The 26223-nt window shown below is 36.9% G+C and overlaps 4 protein-coding genes across 5 annotated transcripts; all 4 read left to right on the top strand.

Annotated features, from left to right (window-relative positions):
- The first annotated feature begins 3878 nt into the window (after positions 1 to 3878).
- On the top strand, positions 3879 to 9249 carry iyd (iodotyrosine deiodinase). Its single transcript, XM_067371523.1, has 5 exons — positions 3879 to 4063; positions 5970 to 6170; positions 6367 to 6526; positions 8047 to 8203; positions 8293 to 9249. The coding sequence occupies exons 1-5, from the start codon at positions 3880 to 3882 to the stop codon at positions 8473 to 8475; spliced, it is 885 nt and encodes a 294-aa protein (XP_067227624.1). The 5' UTR covers position 3879; the 3' UTR covers positions 8476 to 9249.
- A 2005-nt stretch (positions 9250 to 11254) lies between these two features.
- sike1 (suppressor of IKBKE 1) lies at positions 11255 to 16976 on the top strand. Of its 2 annotated transcripts, none has more exons than XM_067371197.1 (5): positions 11255 to 11593; positions 11919 to 12024; positions 12104 to 12246; positions 15648 to 15761; positions 16128 to 16976. In XM_067371197.1, exons 1-5 carry the CDS (start codon positions 11456 to 11458, stop codon positions 16248 to 16250), a joined length of 624 nt encoding a protein of 207 aa, XP_067227298.1. In that variant the 5' UTR covers positions 11255 to 11455; the 3' UTR covers positions 16251 to 16976. The 2 variants fall into 2 exon arrangements, with proteins under 2 accessions (XP_067227298.1, XP_067227297.1); XM_067371196.1 differs by having other exon boundaries at positions 11258 to 11617; positions 16128 to 16974.
- Positions 16977 to 18191: 1215 nt separating this feature from the next.
- On the top strand, positions 18192 to 21172 carry micos10 (mitochondrial contact site and cristae organizing system subunit 10). Its single transcript, XM_067370717.1, has 4 exons — positions 18192 to 18345; positions 18879 to 18926; positions 18999 to 19108; positions 20494 to 21172. The coding sequence occupies exons 1-4, from the start codon at positions 18282 to 18284 to the stop codon at positions 20500 to 20502; spliced, it is 231 nt and encodes a 76-aa protein (XP_067226818.1). The 5' UTR covers positions 18192 to 18281; the 3' UTR covers positions 20503 to 21172.
- A 185-nt stretch (positions 21173 to 21357) lies between these two features.
- htr6 (5-hydroxytryptamine (serotonin) receptor 6) lies at positions 21358 to 26200 on the top strand. The gene is made up of 3 exons (XM_067370718.1): positions 21358 to 23274; positions 24580 to 24714; positions 25820 to 26200. Exons 1-3 carry the CDS (start codon positions 22273 to 22275, stop codon positions 26177 to 26179), a joined length of 1497 nt encoding a protein of 498 aa, XP_067226819.1. The 5' UTR covers positions 21358 to 22272; the 3' UTR covers positions 26180 to 26200.
- The last annotated feature ends 23 nt before the right edge of the window (positions 26201 to 26223 follow it).

Raw genomic sequence — 26223 nt, 5'->3', positions numbered from 1 at the left:
ATAGATCAATTAGCAAAGCCACATTGAATAGCTGCAATTCAACTCTGACTTTTAACTTGCAAAGAAGTTCATGCCAGAGAATGTTAATATATTTCATGGACAACAGAGAGTGCATTAAGAAGGTTTCTTGCATTTCACTGATCATTTAAAATATTTCAAGACATTTATAATATGAAAAGGGTGTTCTTCACCACTCTTTCTTTCTTATTGGCTTCAATCAGGTTGCAAATTCCTCTGCTAGAGTGATACTGAGATCGGAAAGCATGAAATGGTTGTGATATGGACGTGTGATGCTAAAATTTGACTGGGCAGAAATTCGTCTCCCCTTTCAAACAGGACTGAGAGTTAGACACGCTTGTTATCCTCACACTGAAATGTAATTATCACAAATGCGTTTCTGAGATCTTCTAAACAGCATCACAGCATGACTGTGTTCAGGACTGAATCAGTAAACATTCAAACTAACAACATGTTTTGACTTCTCATTGTGCTTTGCATAAAGATTGATTGTATTTCAAAAGTTGTATATTTCAGATCTTTATTTCAAAAGGGGTGTTTGATCATGATTTCACTTTTTTAACTTTATTTAGTGTGTAATGTTGCTGTTTGAGTATAAACAACATCTGCAAAGTTACAATGCTCAAAGTTCAATGCAAAGGGAGATTTTCTTTTACAGACATCGCTTTTTAAGGATTACAACAAACAGCTGGCAGAGACTTCAATGAGCTTCTTCCCGGGTTGGTGACATCACTAACCCCAAAATGTATATAAACCCCGCCCCCGAGAACACGCAACAAAGGGTAAACAAACTCCGGTTTGAACAATGTAAGGCTGAACACCGTTACTGACGATCCTCATTTTGTCTGCGTGAGATTCTCCAACTTTGTTATTGTTGAGCTGTTAAAGCTCCGCCCTCTTCTGGAAAGGGGGCCGGGAGCAGCAGCTCATTTGCATTTAAAGGGACACACACAAAAACGGCATGTTTTTATTCACACCCAAATTGGGGCAAATTTGACAATCTATAATAAATTATCTGTGGGGGATTTTGAGCTGAAACTTCACAGACTCATTCTGGGGACACCAGAGACATATTACATCTTGTGAAAAGGGCATTATAGGTCCCCTTTAAAATTGATCTTGTATTCGCACTAAAAGGCTTCAATTTATCAAATAATTTTAATTAAGTCACTGGGAAACAAATAGCACTGTTTCCTGAGAATAACACATATGTTATCATATCTGATTGTGGTTTAATGGGCACTGATCTGTTTATATAGGTCGGCTATGCTGTCCAGGGTTAGTGTACTCACAGATGCTACTGTAAAGAAGATTAACAGCTCTTAAAAACACACAAGTAAACAAGTGCCTTTGTGTGTGTGTGTGTGTGTGTGTGTGTGTGTGTGTGTGTGTGTGTGTGTGTGTGTGTGTGTGTGTGTGTGTGTGTGTGTGTGTGTAGGAAGAATACTATTCCAGACAAAGTCAAGGCAGGGCATTTTGCCATCTGTTTTGATTATTTCTCGTCTGTGAGGAAAACACTTTACAGTGACGCAAATGAGGTGATTTCCATAATGAAAACAACAACAGAACAACATCTACAAAAGGACCTTTGTATGCCCTTTAAATTACCATCAATGATGTATGCAAAAATTAAATCATACGTAAGCCTTCATATCACTAATTGCTAAATCAAAACAGAAGTTTTCTTTTGTCCCTAAAGGGAAACTGTAGTCACCATGGCAATAGTGCAGTAATGACATCATTTTCATTTTGTAATATGAAGAAAACCAACCTTTGACTTGTGTTATTTATTTTTAATCTGATATTATGATTGATATCATTAAATTAACTTGGAGCTCATCATTCAAATGTGAATATATTATAATATCATGGTGAGGGAGAAAGATTTTCAATTAAATTAATAAATTTCATGTCAGCAGTGCCGTGGCTTGGATATTTTGCTTGTTTGTTTCTGCTGAAAAATAGCTGCTGTGTAGCATGTACTAAAAATGAAATATGCACTGAAACATCTAATAATTCTGTCTGTGTGTGATTTGCTTTACAGCATGTTGTTTAGCCACAATATTCATGACTTTCCTGGGAAATATGCATTCATAAGAAAAACATATTTGTTTGTTAATGTTGATGCTGAGAATGTTTAAAGAGGATTTAAATGAGACAGCAGTGCCGCCAATAAGCCTTTTTGTTTTTTCCCTCCAAATTTCTTTTTCTTTTTTCACACAGAGACACACACTCATAAACATAGAGATAATAATAACAGCAGCAGCAGCAACAACAAAATAATAATAATTCAAGGCTACATAAGTAATATTAATAATATTTCATTATAAATAAATGAATATTATATTTTAATATTTGTTTAATCTATCCTAGATAGATTTAGCTATATTTATATATTTAAGCAGTATCAAACAAGAGTACTGATCTGTGCTGATATAAAAAAACTCACAATTTTGCGTCGTATTGCTTTTATATAACAGTTCAATAAATAAATTTATATTAAAGGTACACTATTTAACTTTTGACGCTCTAGTCTAGCGGTTAATCGATATCTATATGGGCCGATTTCAAAACACTGCTTCATGAAGTTTCTGAGCTTTATGAATCTTTTGTTTCGAATCAGTGATTCGGATCTTCTATCAAACGGCTACACTGCTGAAATCACGTGACTTTGGCGCTCCGATTCACTGATTCGATTCGTAAAGCTCTGAAGCAGTGTTTTGCAATCGGCCATCAAGATATCGTTGAAAAGTCGTTATTTAGTTTTTTTGGCGCACACAATGTATTCTTGTCGCTTTATAATATTAATATTAACCCACTGAACTCACATGAACTGTTTCAATTATGTTTTTAGTACCTTTATGGATCTTGAGAGATTCAGTAACATTACTGGCAGGCCTCACTCGTCCAATCAAAAATATATTAATTTGTGTTCCGAAGATGAACGAAGGTCTTTACGGCTGTAGAACGACATGAGTGAGTAATAAATTACATTATTTTCATATTTTGGGTGAACTAACCCTTTAATAAACAAACCTGCATGCGTCTAGTAGCCAGAACTACTTCTCTCTGTTCACGCCGGGATACTCCGCATCTAAAATAGTCCGAAAATAAACACTTATTATTTTAGGCGTAGTAATTCAGAATAAGACAAAAACACGGTTTTGGAAGATGGATTCATGATGTACTCCATAATTATATACATTTTGAACAAATGAAGTTACATAGTGTAAGTTACCTTTAAATAGGCCTACATTTTAGACACAGTTTTGCCCGTTACTTCGTCCGCTTTGTTCGACCAACGAAAATATTTCCAAAAGATGTCACAGCAGACTCGACCGTCACGCGTAATGTATTATCACTTCAAGACAGGTGGTGATTCGTTCCTGACTGAATAAACGTGTTTGAATCAAACAAATCGTTTGAGTGAATGATTCAACGATTCATTCATAAAGACGTCACTTGTTCGTTCCTGACTGAATCAGCGGTTTTGAACGAATCCTTTAAGTAAATGATTCCATGACTCATTCATAGACGGTCTCTCTTCGCCACCTACTGACGAATCGATGTAACAGGCAGTCACTTAATTGCATTTTTATTGTTAATAATATCAACGCATTGCTTATTATTATACTATTAAATAATTTATATGTTATGTATATGTTAAATTATTACTATTATAATAATTTATTTATATAACATTTATTATATGGATGTTATAACGAGACTTGCATATTTATAGTAGAGAGAACTGCGGTATTATGTTATCTTGGAGCTGTTTGAATATTAACAGGAGAAAGTGAGTCCCTCCCCTCCCCTGAACTTTAGTGAAACTCCTCAAGACTGACTCGTTCGTTCATCATGGCGGTGTTTTCGACACTTACTCCGGTGTTCCTGGCGGTTTTGTGCGTGATTATCGGGTTTCTCTTCAAAAACTCCCAGAGGAGAGAGACCAGATCAAAGCAGAAGCGTTCAGGTGAGACAGCCAGACCATGGGTGGACGAGGATCTGCAGGACGACACAGAAATCAGCAGGAAACACAACGGTACTGTACTGTACAGCCCATCACACTACATTCAGTAATAATAAAGTAGTAAGTGACAGGAACTTGACCTTATCTCTTAGTTTTACACCCATTGTCCAGTTTACAAAAGCTCTAATACTTATAATAATAATAATAATAATATATGATGTAAACATTTAAACAAATAAATAAAGTAGCACATAAATAGTTTTTTTTACATTAGCATTAGTATAGTGTATCAGAATCATAATACAGTTTATGTGTATTACATATTTTCCAATTTAAATTAATGTATAGATATTTAGGCATTACATAATAATAATTTAATTATACTGGCCATGCCCCCGAACATTTGCAAGACCCATCATGAATATAAATAAATAGACCATATAAGAAAGTACACCCATATTTAAACACTAAAGCACATGATTACTGCATAGAGGAATATTGGAAGTACTTGAAGCAGTCTGGATGGTTAGAGACAAGAGTGGAAAGCAAACATGGCTTTTATGTGAAGATGCCTTTGAAGAGGGAAGTCGAGAGCAATGATGCAGAACTTCTGAAGTGATCTCAAAGTTTGAGACCTCAAAACCCAATGCTAGGACAGAGTTTGGAACCGAATGCAAAGGTTCAAGTCCAAAAAAAGATGTTGCAACATGCTTGATTACACGCCATTTTCAAAATGTCTCTTGTGCTTTAATGTTAAAGTGCACTGTTTATATGCAATATGTGGCCACACTTTAGCCTCACTAATGAAAATTTGTAAGGGAGTGGTTGTTGTAGTGGTTAAGTTTAGGCATTGGGTAGGATTAAAGGATTAGTTCACTCCAGAATTAATTTTTCCTGATAATTCAGGAACATCACAAGATGTTTAAGTCCTTCTTTCTTCAGTCGAAAAGATATTAAGGTTTGTGAGGAAAACATTCCAGGATTGTTCTCCATACTTCACTGGGGTTCAACGGGTTGAAGGTCCAAATGTCAGTTTCAGTGCAGCCTCAAAGAGCTCTACATGATCCCAGATGAGGAATAAGAGTCTTATCTAGTGAAACGATTGGTCACTTTCTAAAAAAATAAATAAAAATGTTATACTTTTTAACCACAAATGCTCGTCTTGCACTGCTCTGTGATGTGCCACGCATTACGTAATTACGTTGGAAAGGTCACGTGTGACGTAGGCATAAAAATGTAAAAACTCAACCTCATTTTCTCCTCCAACTTCAAAATCGTCTGACATCGATGTTTTACCTTTTTTTAAACTTCGTCTTTGCACGTTCGCTTTGTAGACACTGGATCGGTACTTCCGCGTGACCTTTCCAACATGATTACGTAATGCGTGGCACATTGCAGAACAGTGCAAGAAGAGCATTTGTGTTTAAGAAGTATATACATTTTTATATTTTTATTTTATCGTTTCACTAGATAAGACTCTTATTCCTCGTCTGGGATCATGTAGAGCTCTTTGAAGCTGCACTGAAACTAACATTTGAACCTTCAACCTGTTGGTCCCCAGTGAAGTCCACTATATGGAGAAAAATCCTGGAATCAATCCTTAATTTCTTTTCGACTGAAGAAAGAAAGACATAAACATCTTGGATGACATGGGCGTGAGTACATTATCAGGAAATTTTAATGCTGAAGTTAACTAATCCTTTAAGGGAGGTAGAATATGGTCATGCAGAATAAGGCATTAATATGTGCTTTACTAATAGTACTAATAAACAGCAAATATGCTAGTAATATGCAAGCTAATAATCAACTAGTTAATAGTGAGAATTGGTCCCCAAACTAAAGTGTTACCCAATATTTTCTTTTTCATAATGGCATATATGCCAGTTTCAAAACAAAAGACAGAGAATTAAAGACATGAGACTGCCATGATGTGAATTTGTGTTTCTTTTTATTGACTAAATCTTTTGTCTTTGCACAGAGGATGATGATGATTGGGCTGACACAGCAGAGGAAGAAAACTTGCCCCATATCCCGTACACTCCGGCTCAGTACTCTGCTGCCGAGATGCTGGAACGCTCAGAGAAGTTTTACTCGCTCATGAATCTGAGACGGTCTGTCCGTTTCATCAGCCCAGAACCGGTACCGAAAGAAGTGATCGACAATGTCATACGCACTGCAGGTAATGCAATCGCCATGATGCCATGGGTTAAATTTGACTAGTTTCTTGTCTGTTTTGGCAGAGGTATCAACAAACCATTTGTTTCCATCATTCATTCACTCACTCTATGTTGTGTGTGTGTGTGTGTGTGTGTGTGTGTGTGTGTGTGTGTGTGTGTGTGTGTGTGTGTGTGTGTGTGTGTGTGTGTGTGTGTAAGGCACTGCACCCAGTGGAGCTCACACTGAGCCCTGGACGTTTGTGGTGGTGTCTGATGCTGATGTCAAACACAAGATCAGAGAGATCATTGAGGAAGAAGAGGAGATCAACTACAAGCAGAGGATGGGAGACAAGTGGGTCCATGACCTGAAGAGACTGAGGTGTGTTTCAAACAGACAAGAGGCTTCAAAAATAAATTATTAACATATAGTTTTATGCTTAATGTTTATTAGTTTTATTATTAATGTACTATGCTATTATGTATTATAATTTAATATAACAATTACAGACACATAATAGTAATAATAATAAAATAATATGTTGATAATCTCATTTAGCTATGATATTAGTGCCCCCTTGTGGTTACTTTTTTCTTCTTTTTTCTATTTATAAGAAATTATATTTACAATAAATATTTTCTATATATTTAATATAATACTATTATGTTCAAATTTAAATAATATTTATGTGATTCCATGTAATATAATAATAATAATTAAATATGTTATTATACTATAAACAGAGGTTTAATAATATTTATAAGAATTATTATTATTATCTTAATAGTTGTAATACTGTATACAGTAATATTATAACAATATTAATTAAAAATAATAATATTTATCATACTATAATAATTCAAGTATTATTTTATAATACTGTACACTGTTATATAATGATAATAATAATAATAATAATAATTAAATATGTTGTTATTATTATTGTAATACTATACACAGAGATTTAATCATTTTTATAAGAATTATTGTTATTTTTTGTTATTGTTGTAATACTACAATATAATAACAATAGTTATTAGAAATAATAATAAATATAGTTGTCATGATCACCAGTGAGAGTGCCCTATCGGCCACTAGAGGGCACTCCATCCCGGACTCTTATTTCCACCCATTACATGCACTACATATCCCATAACACACTGCCTGGACTCGTCATCACTTCATTGCACCCAGCTGGATTGTATTATGTTATTAGTGTCTGTCTATTTATACTGAGTTGTGTCTGTCTTTGGTGTTGGTTCGTTGTTTGATATCACCCTCGTGTCTGATCCCTGGTTTTCATGTTCTCCCGTTTTGGTTTATAGTTTTCTTGTTTCGTGTTTTATTATTGGACGCTGTTTATGGTTTATGACCTTTGCCTGTACCCTGGATTACGCCTTTTGGATTTGCCCTTAATAAACACCTTTTGCTGCACTTGGATCTACCTTTTGTCTTCGTGTTTACCGTGACAATAGTACTATAATATTTCATATTTTTAATTCATATTTTGTTATAATGCTACACTCTGTAATATAATACTAATAATAATATTAATTATTATTATTATTAATGTTTTTGTTGTGATGCTATAGAAGTGATAATATTTATAATAGTATGCACTGTAATATAATATAACATTATTATTATATTACAGTGTGTAGTATTATAAATATGATTGGGATTTTTACAGATAAATATATGTAATATATTTTATCATAATTATAATTATTACACAATGTTTTAATAAACTCCTGTAGCTATGATACTGGAGCCCCCTTGTGGTCAGTTTCTATTATACTAGTTCTGTACTATAATTTTATCTCAAGATTTAATATGACTTTAGAATTCACTAAATAACACTAAAGATCACATTTACAAACAAGTAAACCTCTCTCTCACAGGACAAACTGGGTGAAGGAGTATTTGGACGTGGCTCCGTATCTGATTCTAGTGTTCAAGCAGACATATGGAGTTCTGCCCAATGGCAAGAAAAAGACTCACTATTACAATGAAATCAGTGTGTCGATTTCCTGTGGGATTCTACTGGCCGCCCTGCAGGTGAGACTCAGAAACATTTGTGGATCTTTGAATTCGAATGACATGTAATATTCCATTGTTCACTCGTTGTTTACGTTTGGTTCTGTTAGAATGTTGGGCTGGTTACCGTGACGACCACTCCTCTGAACTGCGGTCCACAGCTCAGGTCCCTCCTCCAGCGACCAACCAATGAGAAGCTTCTAATTTTGCTTCCTGTTGGCTATCCTGCGTCTGACGCCAGAGTGCCTGACCTCAAACGCAAGGACCTCAGTGACATAATGGTGACTGTGTGACACTGTCCCCGAGCACCAGCTGCTGGAAGCCATGATAAGACCAAATTTACAGACCTGTTTTGAATGTGTGATTATGTTCTTTGTGATAGAAATGAGTTTTGGCAAATTAGACCATGTTCTCATATCACTGCTTTGTTTTTATGATATCTTACCATAAAGGGATGTTACAGTAATAGTACACATTAGAATACTTTTATTGAATCTGCTATGATCTATGCAAAACATTAAATAAATGACATGTTTGTATTTTGCCATGCTAATGCTCTTCTACACTCTCACTCCTGCACTGACATATCTGAAAAGGGCTTCATGTTTAATTTAAACTGGTGGTAATATAGTGCAATCTTTATTGCAAAGATAATTTTGCAATAATCATCTCTAAATTAAAGTTCACCTTGGGGTATTTACTATAAAAAAGTAGTGTTAAAGGTGACGTTTATTACATTGGCTTGAGAAAGCCAACAGACTGTTGTGCTATTTAATATTCTTCCTCTAAAATTTAAATTTAAAAAACCAAACAAAATTAAAAACATATTATCAAGATGTTGATTCATGTTAACAACACAATAAAACATTTGTGCTAGCAATGTGTTAAAATATGCTAGAAACATGTTAAACATGCTAATGCATGCTAGCAATGTGTTAAAGCTAAAACATGCTAGCATTATGCTTATTCATGTTAGCAACATGTTAAAACATTAGAAACATTAATCATGCAAGCAAAATGCTAAAACATTATAGCAATGTGTTAAAACATGCTAGAAACATGTTAAAACATGCTAATTCATGCTAGCAATGTGCTAAAACAAGGTAGAAACATGTTAAAACATGCTAATTCATGCTAGCAATGCTAAAACATGATAGAAAAGTGGTAATGCATGTTAACAATGTGTTAAAATATGCTAGAAACATGTTAAAACATGCTAATTCATTCTAGCAGTGTGTTAAAAAACATGCAAGCATTATGCTTATTCATGTTAGCAACATGTTAAAACATTAGAAACATTAATCATGCAAGCAAAATGCTAAAACATAGCAATGTGTTAAAACATGCTAATTCATGCTAGCAATGAGCTAAAACAAGGAAGAAACATGTTAAAACATGCTAATTCATGCTAGCAATGTGCTAAAACAAGATAGAAACATGCTAATTAATGCTAACAATGCTAAAACATGCTAGCAAAGTGGTAATGCATGTTAACAATGTGTTAAAATATGCTAGAAACATGTTAAGACATGCTAATTCATGCTAGCAGTGTGTTAAAAAACATGCTAGCATTATGCTTATTCATGTTAGCAAACACGTTAAAACATTAGAAACATTAATCATGCAAGCAAAATGCTAAAACATGCTTGCAAAGTGCTAATGCATGTTAACAATGTGTTAAAGAATGGTAACATGTTAAAACAAGTTAATTAATGCATGTTTCATAACATGTTAAAACATTAGGAACGTTAATCATGCAAGCAAAATACTAAAACATGCTAGCAATGTGCTAATTCATGTTAGCAACAAGTTAAAACATTACAAACGTTAATCATGCAAACAAAATGCTAAAACATGCTTGCAAACGTGCTAATGCATGTTATCAATGTGTTAAAACTTGTTAACGATGTGTTTAAACACTTTTCAATGTGCTAATTCTTGATGGCAGTGTATTAAAAAATGCAAGCAAAATGCTAAAACATGCTAGCAGTGTGCTAAAACATGCTAGCATTATGCTTATTCGTGTTAGCATTATGCTTATTCGTGTTAGCAATGTTAAAACATTAGAAACATTAATCATGCAAGCAAAATGCTAATGCATGTTAGCAATGTGTTAAAACTTGTTAAAGATGTGTTTAAACACGTTTTCAATGTGCTAATTCTTGATAGCAATGTACTAAAACATGCTAGCAATATGTTAAAACATGTTAACAGCAGCTGCATCTCATTACAGAGGCTGCATCCTCAAGAGGTCACATTTGAATATTCCGCATTCGTCATAAAGGATGTCTTATTTAAGAAAAGTAACTGTAATGAAATCGACTGATATTCATTGTGAGGTGTAAAATACTGTAATTGCTTTCTTACTTTGCAATCTTTGGTTACTTTTCTTAAATGAGACCTCCTCAATGACAATGCAGCCTTCAAATGCGACCTCTGGAGGACACAGCCTTCAAAATGAAATGCAGATAATGTGTTGAAACAAATGTGTTGAATTAATGTGTTGAAACAAATGTGTTGAATTAATGCTAGAAACATCTTAGCATTGTGTTAAAACATGCTAACACCTTATCTTTCTCTCTCTCTCTCTCTCTCTCTCTCTCTCTATCTCTCTCTCTGTCTGTTTTCTAAAAGACTGCATTGCCTTCAAAACCTTCAAACTTAAAGCTTATAAAACTTCAAACTTTCTGGTCATCATCAAAGTATATAAAAAAGTTTTTTTTTAAATATTTTGTAAAAAGTATGATGTTAATTTGTTAACAATGTACATTTTGGGTATATTATTACAGGAAGTAATAGTACCTGTTTTATGAATGGCTGAGGCATGTCTTATTTTCTGGAAAAAAAAAAGAAGTCAGAATTAATTGAGTTTTTGCTTCAAACAAGCAAAATAATCTGCCAATCGGTTAAGAAAAATAATATTGTTTTCTGTTTGAATTAAGATTATTTTTCTGACTCCAAAAATATATTAATTAAAAATTAATTTGAGTACTTATATTTTTACCCAAACTTTTATTTTGAAAACAAATGGTTCAAAACAAAAGGGTTGACGTATTTGACGTTGACTAGTACAGGAAGTTCCTTTAGTTTGTTAGTTGACAGATTTCCTTGATCGATTATCTTAATAGACTTACCCGTTGTGCTCGATATAAGGAAGTAAATATGTAATATATGTCAACATTGTTATATTACTACTGTTATGCATCGCGCTCGATAAGGACAGCGGTGTAGTTTCAGTGAATCGCTCGTTCTGTTGACTAACTCAAGCCGGTGATGATGTCGTGCTCGCTGGAGAAGGTGCTCGGCGACGCGCGGACGCTTCTGGAGCGGCTGAAGGAGCACGACACGGCCGCGGAGAGTCTCATCGATCAGTCGAGCGTCCTCAGCCAGAAGATCCACAGCATGAAGGAGGTCGGAAACACTCTCCCTGACAAGGCATGATATGAAATCTCTTACTGACCGGCATACAGAGCCTATGTATGACCTCTAAATGCATGCCCTGGACGAATTACAGTTGTGTGTGTTATTGCATGTGCATTGCACAATATGAGACCTTGAGTGTTGCATAGTATGTGGCTTATAATGGGTAAGATCTGAATGTAGTAGACACTGCAAAAATTATATATATAAACACACACACATATAGACAGTTATTATTGTTGATGATTATTTACATGATCAGTTGAAGATTAAACAATATTTACCCAATATGATGTTCTGTTTTTCCTGTCTTTAGTACACGGAGGAAGGCACAGAGTATCAGGAGCTGTCCAGATACAAACCTCATGTCCTGCTAAACCAGGAGAACACCCAAATCAAAGATCTCCAGCAGGAGAACAGAGGCAAGGCGGCTTGAGTTTCTTCAAAGAGTCTCACATTTGTAAAACGAATCGTTGATTCAACTCTTTGTGCTGTTCACAGAGCTCTGGCTCTCTCTGGAGGAACACCAGTACGCTTTAGAGCTGATCATGGGCCGATACCGGAAGCAGATGCTTCAGCTGATGATGGAAAAGAAAGAGCTGGATACCAAACCTGTGCTCAACCTTCACCATGATCACGCCAAGGTGCCGAACCTTTGCTTTCTTATTAGTTTGCATTTCATAAGTTGTCTTTCCTTTAAAGTGCCCCTGTTATGCTTTTTTGGATATTACATTTCATGTGGTGTGTAATGTAGCTGTTTGTGAATAAAGGTCTGCAAAGTGCATTACAAATAAAGTTAGTTTTCTAAAATAAAGTATTGATTCTGAAATGCTGAAACGAGTCATCAGTAATTCCAGTCTTACTTCCTTATCAAACCTACGTAGGTTTGTTAGAAATTTGCATAATGCCAGCTTATGATCTTCAGGCTATGGTAATGGGCGTTTGGTTTTGGACACGCTGTAAGCGATCGATTAATCACAACAGACTGTGCCATCTGAACAATCGGAACAAAATAGTAAAACATCTGCACGATTTAGCAAATCAAGGGAATGAAATGGTAAATCATGCGCACGATTTATAAATAGAGGAAATGAATTGGTAAATTGTGTGCACAATTTAACAAATTGAGGAAATTAAATAGTAAAACATCCACACGATTTAGCAAATCGAGGGAACAAAATAGTAAAACTTCCACACGATTTAGTAAATTGACTAAATGAAAAAGTAAGTTGTGCACACTATTTGGCAAATCGAGGGAACGAAATAGTAAATCGTGCACATGATTTAGCAAATCGAGGGAACAAAATAGTAAAATGTGTGCATGGTTTAACAAATCGAGGGAATGAAATAGTAAAACGTCTGCATGATTTGGCAAATCGAGGGAGTGAAATAGTAAAACGTCCGCACAATTTAGTAAATCGAGGGAACAAAATAGTAAAACATGCGCACGGTTTAACAAATCGAGGGAACGAAATAGTAAAACGTCCGCACGATTTAGTAAATCGAGGGAACAAAATAGTAAAACATGTGCACGGTTTAACAAATCGAGGGAACGAAATAGTAAAACGTCCGCACGATTTAGTAAATCGAGGGAACAAAATAGTAAAACGTGCACAGTTTAACAAATCGAGGGAACGAAATAGTAAATCGTGCACATGATTTAGCAAATCGAGGGAACAAAATAGTAAAATGTGTGCATGGTTCAACAAATCGAGGGAACGAAATAGTAAAACGTCCGCACGATTTAGTAAATCGAGGGAACAAAATAGTAAAACGTGCACGGTTTAACAAATCGAGGGAACGAAATAGTAAAACGTCTGCGTGATTTAGTAAATCGAGGGAACAAAATAGTAAAACATGCGCACGGTTTAACAAATCGAAGGAGTGAAATAGTAAAACATGAGCACAGTTTAACAAATCGAGGGAACGAAATAGTAAAACGTCCGCATGATTTAGTAAATCGAGGGAACAAAATAGTAAAACATGCGCACGGTTTAACAAATGGAGGGAACGAAATAGTAAAACGTCCGCGTGATTTAGTAAATCGAGGGAACAAAATAGTAAAACATGCGCACGGTTTAACAAATCGAGGGAACGAAATAGTAAAACGTCTGCACAATTTAGTAAATCGAGGGAACAAAATAGTAAAACATGCGCACGGTTTAACAAATGGAGGGAACGAAATAGTAAAACGTCTGCACGATTTAGTAAATCGAGGGAACAAAATAGTAAAACGTGCACGGTTTAACAAATCGAGGGAGCAAAATAGTAAAATGTCCGCACGATTTAGTAAATCGAGGGAACAAAATAGTAAAACATGCGCACGGTTTAACAAATCGAGGGAGCAAAATAGTAAAATGTCCGCACGATTTAGTAAATCGAGGGAACGAGATAGTAAAACATGTGCACGGTTTAACAAATCGAGGGAACGAAATAGTAAAACGTCCGCACGATTTAGTAAATCGAGGGAACAAAATAGTAAAACGTGCACAGTTTAACAAATCGAGGGAACGAAATAGTAAATCGTGCACATGATTTAGCAAATCGAGGGAACAAAATAGTAAAATGTGTGCATGGTTCAACAAATCGAGGGAACGAAATAGTAAAACGTCCGCACGATTTAGTAAATCGAGGGAACAAAATAGTAAAACATGCGCACGGTTTAACAAATCGAAGGAGTGAAATAGTAAAACATGCGCACAGTTTAACAAATCGAGGGAACGAAATAGTAAAACGTCCGCATGATTTAGTAAATCGAGGGAACAAAATAGTAAAACATGCGCACGGTTTAACAAATGGAGGGAACGAAATAGTAAAACGTCCGCGTGATTTAGTAAATCGAGGGAACAAAATAGTAAAACATGTGCACGGTTTAACAAATCGAGGGAGCAAAATAGTAAAATGTCCGCACGATTTAGTAAATCGAGGGAACAAAATAGTAAAACATGCGCACGGTTTAACAAATCGAGGGAGCAAAATAGTAAAATGTCCGCACGATTTAGTAAATCGAGGGAACAAAATAGTAAGTCGTGTGCACGGTTTAACAAATCGAGGGAGTGAAATAGTAAAACATGCGCACGGTTTAACAAATCGAGGGAACGAAATAGTAAAACGTCTGCACGATTTAGTAAATCGAGGGAACAAAATAGTAAAACATGCGCACGGTTTAACAAATCGAGGGAGTGAAATAGTAAAACATGCGCACGGTTTAACAAATCGAGGGAACGAAATAGTAAAACGTCTGCACGATTTAGTAAATCGAGGGAACAAAATAGTAAAACATGCGCACGGTTTAACAAATGGAGGGAACGAAATAGTAAAACGTCCGTGCGATTTAGTAAATCGAGGGAACAAAATAGTAAAACATGCGCACGGTTTAACAAATCGAGGGAGCAAAATAGTAAAATGTCTGCACGATTTAGTAAATCGAGGGAACAAAATAGTAAGTCGTGTGCACGGTTTAACAAATCGAGGGAACGAGATAGTAAAACATGCGCACGGTTTAACAAATGGAGGGAACAAAATAGTAAGTCGTGTGCACGGTTTAACAAATCGAGGGAACGAGATAGTAAAACATGCGCACGGTTTAACAAATAGAGGGAACAAAATAGTAAGTCGTGTGCACGGTTTAACAAATCGAGGGAACGAGATAGTAAAACGTCTGCATGATTTAGCGAATCGAGGGAACGAAATAGTAAAACGTGCACATGATTTAGCAAATCGAGGGAGCAAAATAGTAAATTGTGTGCACGATTTAGCAAATCCAGGGAACGACATAGTAGGTTGTGCACATGATTTTTTCTTGCATGTCATGTGCGGGGCTCCGTACAAATCTTTTACTGAACCGTTTCAGTGAGAAAAGAGATGGTGCTGCATTCTATATTATGAGAAAATTAAAGTGCTTTTTGACCTGCATGTAAACCTGAGACCTCTAAATCGAAATAAGCTATCTTTAAAATAGCATAATAGAGGCACTTCAAAATAAGTCTGATTCAGTGTTCAAAAATGAGGCAGAATAAAACCTTAAATAACCCTTTTTTTCCAGGAGGTTCAAAACCAGTTGGAACGAATCTGTGAAATGGGTCAAGTTATGCGTCAAGCTGTACAGATGGACGACCAGCACTACTGCTCTGTGAAAGAGCGACTGGCACAGCTTGAAGTAATGGCTTTATTTGAATTTGCCACATGAGATGCTTATAAATGATGCTTTTGTATGTCACCTTTATTTTTATAGCACTTTATACAATAGAAATTGTTTTAAAGCAGCTTCACATAACATAGAAGTAACAGAATTAACGATGAAAACTTCACATGAGACCAGTTCAAATTCTGCTGTAAAGAAGCTCAATTCATTTCAGTGTTGATTCAGTCCAGTTTAATAACTGTAAAGTTTATTCATTATGAAACAGTTAAATTCTGCTCCACAGAAGAAAATAGTCATAATTTAGCTTCATTCAGTCAAACCAGTAATATTGCTAATTATTAAGTGTATGTTAATATAATCTATTTATTTGTGTTGATGCAGATTGAAAACAAGGAGCTCAGGGATCTTCTGTCCATCAGCAGCAGCACCGTGAGGCCGAATAGAGAGGAGAAAAACCCACCAGAGACGGTGGCCAAGACCCCTGACAAACAGGAGTCCCAATAGAGGAAATGTTAGATGGCAGTTTGTATATTTGTATGTCGGGTGATGTTAAAATCTTTATTAGGTTTTCTAGTGTTCTTTTGAACTGTCCTGGCAGTGGTTTACAGTAGCTTCCTGCTGCCCAATGATGCACTTTCTGATGTTTATTGTTATTGATGCTGATGTTTTTGTTCAGGAAAGCTCAGTTTCAATAATAGACACTTAATAGCTGCAATGCAAATTGCAAATGTGCATTATAGATCAATTCTGCCTCTATTTCTATTAGCATTTTCCCCCCAAAAAAAAAAAAAAAAAAATTTTAAAATGAGATTCGTAGCTTTACCTTCAGCGGGTTTATAGATCTTCGTAGGTCACATGATTAAATTGACAGCTATCTAATGTGTTTGTAGTATTCTGCATATGTGAAAACAGATTATTAACAGACCTATTAACTAACCTCAGCATAAGATAGTTGTATTGATAATAAAGTTGTATGTATCAGCAGTATTGCATCTGTAAACAGTTTGATGTGATGATCTTGTACGTCGTGTCACATGTACAGCACACTTCCACAGTGATGACGAGAATCCTCTTTAAATCGCCACTCAACATTTGCCAGTCTTTTTATTGTAAGTTGTCGTATTTTCATCTCAGGAAAGCAATCGTATGTACCACAGTTGTTATTTTGTATAACTCAGTATGTAAAATAAAATAGAAATATTCAACTTTAAACCTGTTTTTTATCATAAGGTTGACATTTATGTGATGAATCATAATCAAGTTTGATAATGTATGAATGTTTTGTAGTTTTCTAAACCTAGAAACCACCATGTGACAGTTCATATCACTAAATAGTTATAAAAGCAAACTTTTTAAATCTACAGAAATCAAGCATTTGATTACATTTAATATTTTTTTGTATATGATTTGCTTTTGTATCAAAACGGCCAGTTTGGAGGACTGGATCTATTTAAATCTCATTTTATTTAGTTTTCTTACTTAAAATGTATTATTATTTTTAAATATAAATTAAAATGGCTGATTATCAAGCTGTAATAAACATGCCTTGATTTCATTCCTTGATATTATTGATTAAAGGGTTAGTTCACCCAAAATAAGGGCAAAAAAACAGAATTTACCACTTTATTTACAAAATATTCATCTCCAACGTGCGTTCACGTAACAATGTCCACTCTTGCGTCAACAACATTCAGTGAGGCCTGCATCGCCAGCAATTTCCTCTCTCAAGATCCATACTAAAAACATATTTAAATCAGTTCATGTGAGTACAGTGGTTCAATATTAATATTATAAAGCGATGAGAATATTTTTGGTGCACCAAAAAAACAAAATAACGACTTATTTAGTGATGGCCGATTTCAAAACACTGCTTCAGGAAGCTTCGGAGCATTATGAATCTTTTGTGTCGAATCAGTGGTTCGAAGCGCCAAAGTCACGTGATTTCAGCAGTTTGACACGCGATTTGAATCATGATTCATAACGCTGATTCATAACGCTCCAAAGCTTCCTGAAGCAGTGTTTTGAAATCGGCCATCGCTAAATAAGTCGTTATTTCATTTTTTGGCGCACCTAAAATATTCTAGTCGCTTTATAATATTAATATTAAACGTGAACTGATTTAAATATGTTTTTAGTACATTAATGGACCTTGAGAGAGGAAATGTCATTGCTCCTTATGCAGGCCTCATTGAGCCATCAGATTTCAACGAAAATATCTTAATTTGTGTTCTGAAGATGAACGAAAATCTTTTTGGAACAACAAGAGGGTGAGTAATTAATGACATTATTTTATTTTTTTGAGTGAACTAACGCTTTAATACAGAATTTCCATTAAAATATGTCATCAATATCAAGTCATAATATTCAGATGGGCGTCAATCATATTAGTCAAACTTGCATTATTTCCCCGCCTGTCCAGCTGGCGGCGCCATCATATTGCATGGATGTACTCCTCCACTGTCGGTGAAGGAAAGTATGACAGCGTACTAGAGCAGCCTTCAAGCCAAAGTCATCCCTACTACCACTGCTGTCATCATGTCTGAGAAAGAGCTCGGCCAAAAGTGGGATCGCTGCCTCGCAGACTGCGCAATTAAAGTCGGTAAGGATTCGTTTTATTTAATAATCTGCGTTAGTTTGCGGCAGGCGGTCAGCTTCGTGTAGGGCACTCGGGTCATTGATAAGACGCTCACACACAGGGATTGGACTCAAAACGTAGTGAACTTTCTAACTAGACGGCGTTCTGTGCGGTACACCCATAAATCCTGTGTACGTAGGTAACTCGTTATGTTTCGAGAGTGTGTTAGGCTTTGAGAAATATTGTTTTTGTGTTAAAAAAAGGCACTAGGTGAATTACTGCTAGGACCGCCTATCAGTAATCTCGACAGAGCTTAGTATGTCACTAGCTACTATGATAGTAATATACTACTAGCACTATGGATAATTACTGTCGTATTTTGGACATGATGCAATAGTAAATCGATGTTTTAGAGCATTTTAGACTGTTTTCATCCATTTGTACCATGATATTATCATGGTTTTTCCTTAAAAGACCATTGTGTTGCAATCTAACACCATCACAGAACCACATGCAAGAGTAATTTTGTAATGTAGTCTAATGGTTTTCTCCTGTAGGTACCGGTCTGGGTCTAGGAATTGTGTTCTCTGTTGTATTCTTCAAGCGTAAGTATTTTATACTATACCAGACTTATTAGATATGTCTTCATCTATGTTAACATTAAGATGTTTTTGCAGGCCGGACGTCACCCATTGCCTTTGGTACAGGACTAGGTCTTGGCATGGCGTATTCAAACTGCCAGAATGACTTGAGATCACATTATGTACTGCACAGTAATGTTGCTAAGGTTTGTGTTTTTTAATTAATAGATACTATTTGTTGATCAAATCTCACTGTTATCGTACAGTTCATGTCTGTGTGGCAAAAATATCTGCTTGCATTGGAGACCTTGGGTTCATTTGTCAAAACATGCATAGAACTAGAGACCCCAAATTTGGTCAGATTACTATTTATGACCACCTCTATAAGTGTGCCAAATTTCATAATTTTCCTACAGACTGTTCTGTGGGCTGTCATAGACTCCTATGGCAGATAAATTAAAATAATAATTGATAATAAGAAAACTAACTCATGAACACTGTTTGTGCTTGGCCCATAATTATCCTAAATGTAAGTGTATGAAAATATTTTTATGAATGATTTCTAAAATAAAATCAGTGTTATTTTATCATTTTGATATACTGTTATGTTCACATTTTGAATGGGATTTTATTTCTTTTTTTTCTGTTTTCATTTTAATTGAAAGTTTTAGTAACTTTTTCTTCCTTTTTTTTAATGTATATTTGTAGTTTTATTAAGTTATTTTAGTACTTTAACATAAACTAAATGAAAATGAAAAATGTTGCTAGCTTAATTTTTTTTATGGCTTTAGTTTAATGATAGTAACCCTGACAAAAATATACTGTTGCCCATCTATATAGTAATTTATGTTCGTAGCCTAATTCACACATACACGGGAACGTGTTTTTCCTCGTTTAAAAAAAAAAAAAAAAAAAACGTCCACATGAAAACGCAAAAATACGCCATGAAGCAGTCAAGAGCATGCCAAACCAACAGGTGGCGATATAACCCTAACTATAAAGCCATGCTAGCCAATCAGAATCCTGGAAAAAAGGTTATCACCATTTCCGGTTCTGACGTCACAAGCTAAAATCTCTAGTTTCACTGCAAATGGAGTTAATCTTCACCCTGTAAGGAGTTTTCAAAAATGATCAGTTTCAGTGACCGAATATTGTGTTTGCGTGTGGACAAACCGCACAGAAAACGCTGTTTTTGAAAATACCCGCGTTCATGTGGACACATGGCTTATTTAAAAAAAAAAAAACATGCCATATTCAGAACTTTTAATCATTTATGTTTTTAATTACTTAATTTTAATAATGTCCTATTATGTGACAGTGTCATTGGAATATGATTATGCAGCCAGAATATTTTTATGCATGTAGATGATCCGTGTACTCCTAAGATTTAAGTCATCTTATGTACCAATCCAATAAAGTTTGTATGCATGCTTTTCTTTGGTGTACATGTTCTCTCTTTACATCAGTTTGTATCTTTTATACATGCTGGATTGTTTGCTAGCTTTAATATAAGATCATGTGCATGTGCTCAAGACATTTGAATATCAGTTAAAGTGTTTAAAATCCTGACTGCTGTTTTCTCTTGTTTTAGGAGCAGTAGAGTTGCATCAGTTATGGATTCGGTCATCTGCCTTGCTTTTCTTAATTGAAGCCTGACTTCATTGTCAGACTGGTTGTCTTCTTTCTCTCTCCATAATATACATGTTCTTGTACAGGACAGTCTGTGTTTATTTAATAAAATTATAAAGATTTGAAGTTTGCTAAGGATGATATGAATGTGTTTTTTTTTTTTTTATTTACAAAAAAATGTCCCTATAATATCATGCGTTTCAAAAATCATAGGCTTCTATTATAACCCCAGTGATAGCAGCCCACACTGTCATCTGCCTTTTGACCCAGGTTAAGATGATTTTTGGCAACCATGCAAAACTAGTGCACTTACTATGCCTAAAGCAAAAAACCTGCAGTGTGTCCAGAGCAGTGTTGGCATGGTGACAGTTCTCCAGTAGTGAAGTACAAGCATACATGTTTTTATTCCTCCGTGCTATTCATAATTGCACTGTTTTTTTTTTGTTTGTTTTTTTTTGTATTGTTGCTTTGTACCTAAAGGTAAAAGTACATATCAAAATAAGTTTCCATGCATGATCTTGTTCAGAAGTAAGGCTTCAGAGATTGGTTGCAGGCATGTTTATGCTTATAAAATTACAAATATTAAATGTATCATCTCTTGCATTTGTCAAAGGTATTCACACCAGTTTTGGAAGACCGTCTTTTCAGCTTCTCTTTTGGAATAAACTTTAATTTCAAAACCCTTTGATTCTTTCTCTGTTCTAATTTAAGCACTATAGCATGCAATTGATTTCTACAAAAAATAGACCCAAACCAAACAATGAGTTATGCATTTGGAAGTTTATGCACAATGACTCATAATTTCCATAACTCCCATACATATATTATTTGTAAAGGTACCAATTATCACAAATAGTCAAGATACAGAAAAATAAAATGTTTACATGCACAAATGGTCTTGTAAAATAAGATTTGTTTGCATATTGTCTCACACATTTACATAAGCCTTCTGTAAGATGTTAACTGCTTGCTTCAATTAACCCTGAATAATGATTGGCTGTGAATGTGCATAAAGTCGCATTAAGAGTGCGATACTCAGACACGCTTTATGCCCAGCGGCAGAGTGTGGATCCTGCAGGCACCCTGAAGTGGACGATACAGGGATTAGGAGGGCATAAGGAACAGCAAAGACGCCAACACAGTTAACTCTAGTGCACTCGTCCGCTGCCTTTTACTCAATTACAGCCACAGAATTACTGAATAAAGAACGTCAAGCTCATAAAAATGCATAGAAAGCAAACAGAAATCCACCTCACTGGGAAGAACCGGACCGAGATAAGTTTGTTTTTTAATTCACCCATCTAAAAATATCTATACGGTAGTCTTGCTCTTGTAACACTCCCTCTCTTTCTCACACACTCTTGTACTAAAAACCCACCTCTCAGTTGCCCTCCCCCAAAGAGTGTCATCATGACACGTAGCTTTGAAATACTCTGACAAGCACAGAATTGCTCATACTGGTGCTAAGCATTGAAGAAGCCAGACTGTTGACAAGGAAATGTGTCATTTTATTGCTTTGCTCATCTCACATTAACAAATGGAGTGATGGCAGCTGAATATCCTTGCACTGATGTGACTGAGGCGCACAGAGGGAGTGAAATCACCAACCTTGCCAAGGGAAAGATGGAAAGAATTACTATAAACGGGACATCTTGATCTTTTTCGCCACCTGAGGAGGTCTGCATCAGATTTCATAGAGGTGACCCACAGATCAACTGTTTCACATTCAGCATCACTCTCAATGCACTTGAAAAGCGCCGGATGTGTGTTTGCTTCATCGAGACCTGAGGAAGCGCACACAGTCCTATTCAACTCTCCAATGATGAGTGGCTCACCTATCCCTCGAGTAGAGGCAGCATCAGGTGCAGATCCCTTGAACGTTCACAGGAGCTTCAATGACAGCGGTACTATCGCTGATAGTTGGAGCATCAGCGGCAGTGGTCCCTGGCTTCTCGCAGTCATGCTGTCCCTCATAATTCTGGTGACAGCTTGTGGGAACATTTTGTTGATCGCCTTGGTGTTTGCACATCGGTCGCTGCGCTGCACCTCCAATTGCTTCCTGGTGTCCCTCTTTCTTTCAGACTTGATGGTGGCTCTGGTTGTGATGCCCCCTGCTATGCTCAATGTGCTCTGCGGGACCTGGGTGCTGGCGCCTGGATTCTGCCCCGTCTGGCTTTGCTTCGACGTGATGTGCTGTAGTGCTTCCATCCTCAACTTGTGTGTCATCAGTCTGGACCGCTACCTCCTCATCATCTCTCCGTTGCGATACAAGCAGCACATGACCCCGCCCCGTGCCTTGCTGTTGGTGGGCGGGGCTTGGGGATTGGCAGCCCTCACTTCCTTCCTGCCAATCAAGATGGACTGGCACAGCCTGGGTCGCATGCAAGACCTTTCCGAGCACGATCCCGCCAATGCCACGGTCTCGCAGTTGAGTTCATTCTACCCTTCTTCATACTTCCAGCTTTCCACGTCAGGGACGCCATCCACACAGTGCCGCCTGCGGGTGACTCTCCCCTTCGCCCTTGTGGCGACCTTTCTCACCTTCTTCTTGCCCTCAACAGCCATCTGTTTCACCTACTGCCGAATCCTGTTGGCTGCCAGAAGACAGGCACGGCAGGTGGAAGCTCTTACTCATCCTCCTTACCCACATCACTCGCACGGCGAACCATCCCGGCCTCCGTCTCCAGGTCACGCCGTCCATGATGGAGACGACTACAGCCATCAGGAGCCACGGCACGCTCCGGTGAGAAGTCTTGAGTCAGAGAAAACACTGGGACAGGAATTCAATTTGTCAAGTAGCAAGTACCAGAAAAGAATTATTAGATGCAAACTGTGATGGATGTATTGTTTCATGTAGGGCCTTGTTTCCACCTGGTATTAAGATGTGTTTTGGTCTATCAAATCACAAGTACACATTCCCGTTTACACCTGGTGTTTTAATCCATCTCTTTTGTCCACTTTCAACCACTTCTGTCCCGATTTCTTTAAGAGGAGGGTCTATGGGCGGGTAAATGTATGGGTTTTTCAGATCTTTCGATCTAATGGACAAAATAAGATCACACAATTTACATATGAACGTAAAAGGAGATGATGGAAAAAATACGAAGAGCAGCAGCTTTTGTTTCTGCTCTGACAGTCGCAAGACTCGCTGAATGCTGTGAGTGTGTGTTAGAAATCAGGAATGGTGAGAGAACATTGTGCTTGGTACATTTTTCATCTTATAACCAAACTTAGGTCTTCAGCCGACAAGTTTAAATCCCATCTAGCTAGCACGCTTCCCATAATGTTTACGCATTAGGTCAGTAGGTGGTCTTTTGCAGCTGTTCGAACTCATTCGACCACATGAGCAATTCCACTAAGAAAGCAACCTGGTCAAATAAGTTTTTGACTACCTCTGGAAGTGATCAAAAGTAGACAAGCTCAAAACATTTTGGATACCATTTACACCTGTGTTTAGTGTCGTCCACTTGTGATTTGATCAACCAAAATGCATATTAATACCAGTTGGTAACAGGGCCTGTGTGTAAGAATGTGTGCAAATTTTTCTTCAAACTTGCCGTGAACTCTTGACAAAGTAAGCCACTTGGAGAGTATGCATGCTCAAACTCTAACTATTGTTCATTCACAAACCCACCACTTACGCAAGTGAAGGCTGTGGCATTACTGACACACAACGCATTAGGTAGAGATGTCTAGAGAATTTCGTGTACCCTAAAAAACACAAAAAGAAAGGTGAAAGAGATGTAGCAGAAAAGGAAAATTTTATTTTGAGGACTGGAACAGAAAGTAATGAGAGACAAGATGAGGGTGTCAGAGTGCAATAAGGCATTTGAAGATGAGGAAGGGCGAAAAGGGAGGGTAGATCTTTTCAAGACAATAGCAAAGACCTTGTGAGGCACTGTCACTTTCAAGAGCTTTCATCTGAGAGAGGGAGAGACATCAATAATTACCCCAGGCCAAGGTAACATTACTACCCATCTCTTGGCAGGCGGATCACTGTGAAATCTCTATGAATTTATTCTTCTCTCTGTCCATCTCTTTTTCTCAGTTGTCGGTGAACAGTGAGCGCAGACTGGCTCACAGGCAAAGGAAGAGAGCTCTGAAAGCCAGCCTTACTCTGGGAGTGCTCCTGGGTCTCTTCTTCAGTGCCTGGCTTCCCTTTTTTATCACCAACATGGCACAGGTCAGTCCACAAATCACACTTAAAGGGTTAGTTCACCCAAAAATAAAAAATTCTGTCATTAATTACTCACCCTCATGTTGTTCCAAACCCTTAAGACCTTCGTTCATTTTTAGAAAACAAATTAATATAGTTATTACCACTTTCAAGGCCCAGGAAGGTAGTAAAGACATCATTAAGATAGTCCATGTGACTACAGTGGTTCGTCAAAACGCTGGCTCAGTATTAGCCAGCTCCTGTGTCAGCATAACATGCATGCGTCGTGCTGCTCACGTGAAGAGTGTCAGCCAATAATGAGTCAGTGTTCTGATGTAGAAAAAGGAAAGCACTGTATCTACAACATAAACAACGTAGGAGAAAGACATGGAAGAGAAGAAATTGTTGAATAAAGTTATTTAATTTTTATTTTATTTTTGCACACAAAAAGTATTCTCGTCACTTCATAACATTAAGGTTGAACCACTGTAGTCACATGGACTATTTTATTGATGTCTTAACTACCTTTCTGGGCTTTCAAAGTGGTAATAACATTGCAGTGTATCGAAGGACAGAAAGCTCACGGATTTAATAAAAAATATCTTAATTTGTGTTCCAAAGATGAACAAAGGTCTTACAGGTTTGTGAGGGTGGAGTAATTAATGACAGAAATTTCATTTTTGGGTGAACTAACCCTTTAAGAAACCTCTCATTCACTTTGAAAGTTAACCTTACCTTGACCTTAACAAGCACGCAACAAAAAAAATGGGATGAGCAGCAAATTAATTGCAATATGACAAATTGACAAAGAGAAAGGTTCCCATTTAATTGAGCAATTTTTTCTTATCCTGCTCTCAAGTTTTCAACAATCTCGTCCCCCATCTGTGTCCCTTATTTTGCTCAGATTTTGAGCTTCTGGGCAAGTCTGTCTCTAGCCCTCTTTCACACACAATATGGTGTGTAAATAGCACTCCATCTTTGTCTCTATCTCTCACTTTCTTCATTTGTGGAATCCCGACATCCTCTTCCAATGTACTAGACATCTTTGACCTTTTCCACCTCTTTGGTATTGAGTCTCAGCTACATTGTGTATTCATGTTGTGATCTAAGACCTTTTATTCTGTACATTCAGGCAGTGTGTGAGTGTATACCACCCTCCTTCTTTGATGCCATCACCTGGCTGGGCTACTGTAACAGCACCATGAACCCAATTATATACCCAATGTTCATGAGGGATTTCAAGAGGGCTTTGGCACGGCTTCTACCCTGTTGTTCTTCATCTCAAGCCCCCCGTAGGCCATCACTGGCACTTTCCCTTTCTCTACGCAACTCAGGAGAACCGCAACTGCCCACCGAACCCCCCTCGCTCGTGTCGGACCCGCCTCAACTGCCAGCAACGGCCACGGACGCCGTTAACCTTCTCGACGCAGAACATGCCGGGATCGACCTGCCTCTGCTGCTGCCCAACCAGGTCGATACACTGGACGATTGATACACCGACTGAGACTAGTGCAATATACTGTGGACTGCAAGATG

The sequence above is a fragment of the Chanodichthys erythropterus genome, chromosome 20, assembly GCF_024489055.1.
Source record: "Chanodichthys erythropterus isolate Z2021 chromosome 20, ASM2448905v1, whole genome shotgun sequence".
NCBI lineage: Eukaryota > Metazoa > Chordata > Actinopteri > Cypriniformes > Xenocyprididae > Chanodichthys > Chanodichthys erythropterus.
Note: the sequence above shows the minus strand (reverse complement) of the source record. Positions and strands in the feature narration are given on the sequence as shown.

What these genes read in the sequence shown, in the direction of transcription:
- sike1 (XM_067371196.1), top strand. Translation starts at nt 11,456, where the DNA reads ATGATGTCGTGCTCGCTGGAGAAGGTGCTCGGCGACGCGCGGACGCTT. An exon ending in TCTCCAGCAGGAGAACAGAG is followed by an intron (nt 12,025 to 12,103) that starts GCAAGGCGGCTT and finishes TGCTGTTCACAG; the next exon opens with AGCTCTGGCTCTCTCTGGAG. An exon ending in AGCGACTGGCACAGCTTGAA is followed by an intron (nt 15,762 to 16,127) that starts GTAATGGCTTTA and finishes GTGTTGATGCAG; the next exon opens with ATTGAAAACAAGGAGCTCAG.
- micos10 (XM_067370717.1), top strand. Translation starts at nt 18,282, where the DNA reads ATGTCTGAGAAAGAGCTCGGCCAAAAGTGGGATCGCTGCCTCGCAGAC. An exon ending in AGACTGCGCAATTAAAGTCG is followed by an intron (nt 18,346 to 18,878) that starts GTAAGGATTCGT and finishes TTTCTCCTGTAG; the next exon opens with GTACCGGTCTGGGTCTAGGA. An exon ending in CTCTGTTGTATTCTTCAAGC is followed by an intron (nt 18,927 to 18,998) that starts GTAAGTATTTTA and finishes ATGTTTTTGCAG; the next exon opens with GCCGGACGTCACCCATTGCC.
- iyd (XM_067371523.1), top strand. Translation starts at nt 3,880, where the DNA reads ATGGCGGTGTTTTCGACACTTACTCCGGTGTTCCTGGCGGTTTTGTGC. An exon ending in CAATGTCATACGCACTGCAG is followed by an intron (nt 6,171 to 6,366) that starts GTAATGCAATCG and finishes TGTGTGTGTAAG; the next exon opens with GCACTGCACCCAGTGGAGCT. An exon ending in TTCTACTGGCCGCCCTGCAG is followed by an intron (nt 8,204 to 8,292) that starts GTGAGACTCAGA and finishes TGGTTCTGTTAG; the next exon opens with AATGTTGGGCTGGTTACCGT.
- htr6 (XM_067370718.1), top strand. Translation starts at nt 22,273, where the DNA reads ATGCACTTGAAAAGCGCCGGATGTGTGTTTGCTTCATCGAGACCTGAG. An exon ending in AGGAGCCACGGCACGCTCCG is followed by an intron (nt 23,275 to 24,579) that starts GTGAGAAGTCTT and finishes TCTTTTTCTCAG; the next exon opens with TTGTCGGTGAACAGTGAGCG. An exon ending in TTATCACCAACATGGCACAG is followed by an intron (nt 24,715 to 25,819) that starts GTCAGTCCACAA and finishes CTGTACATTCAG; the next exon opens with GCAGTGTGTGAGTGTATACC.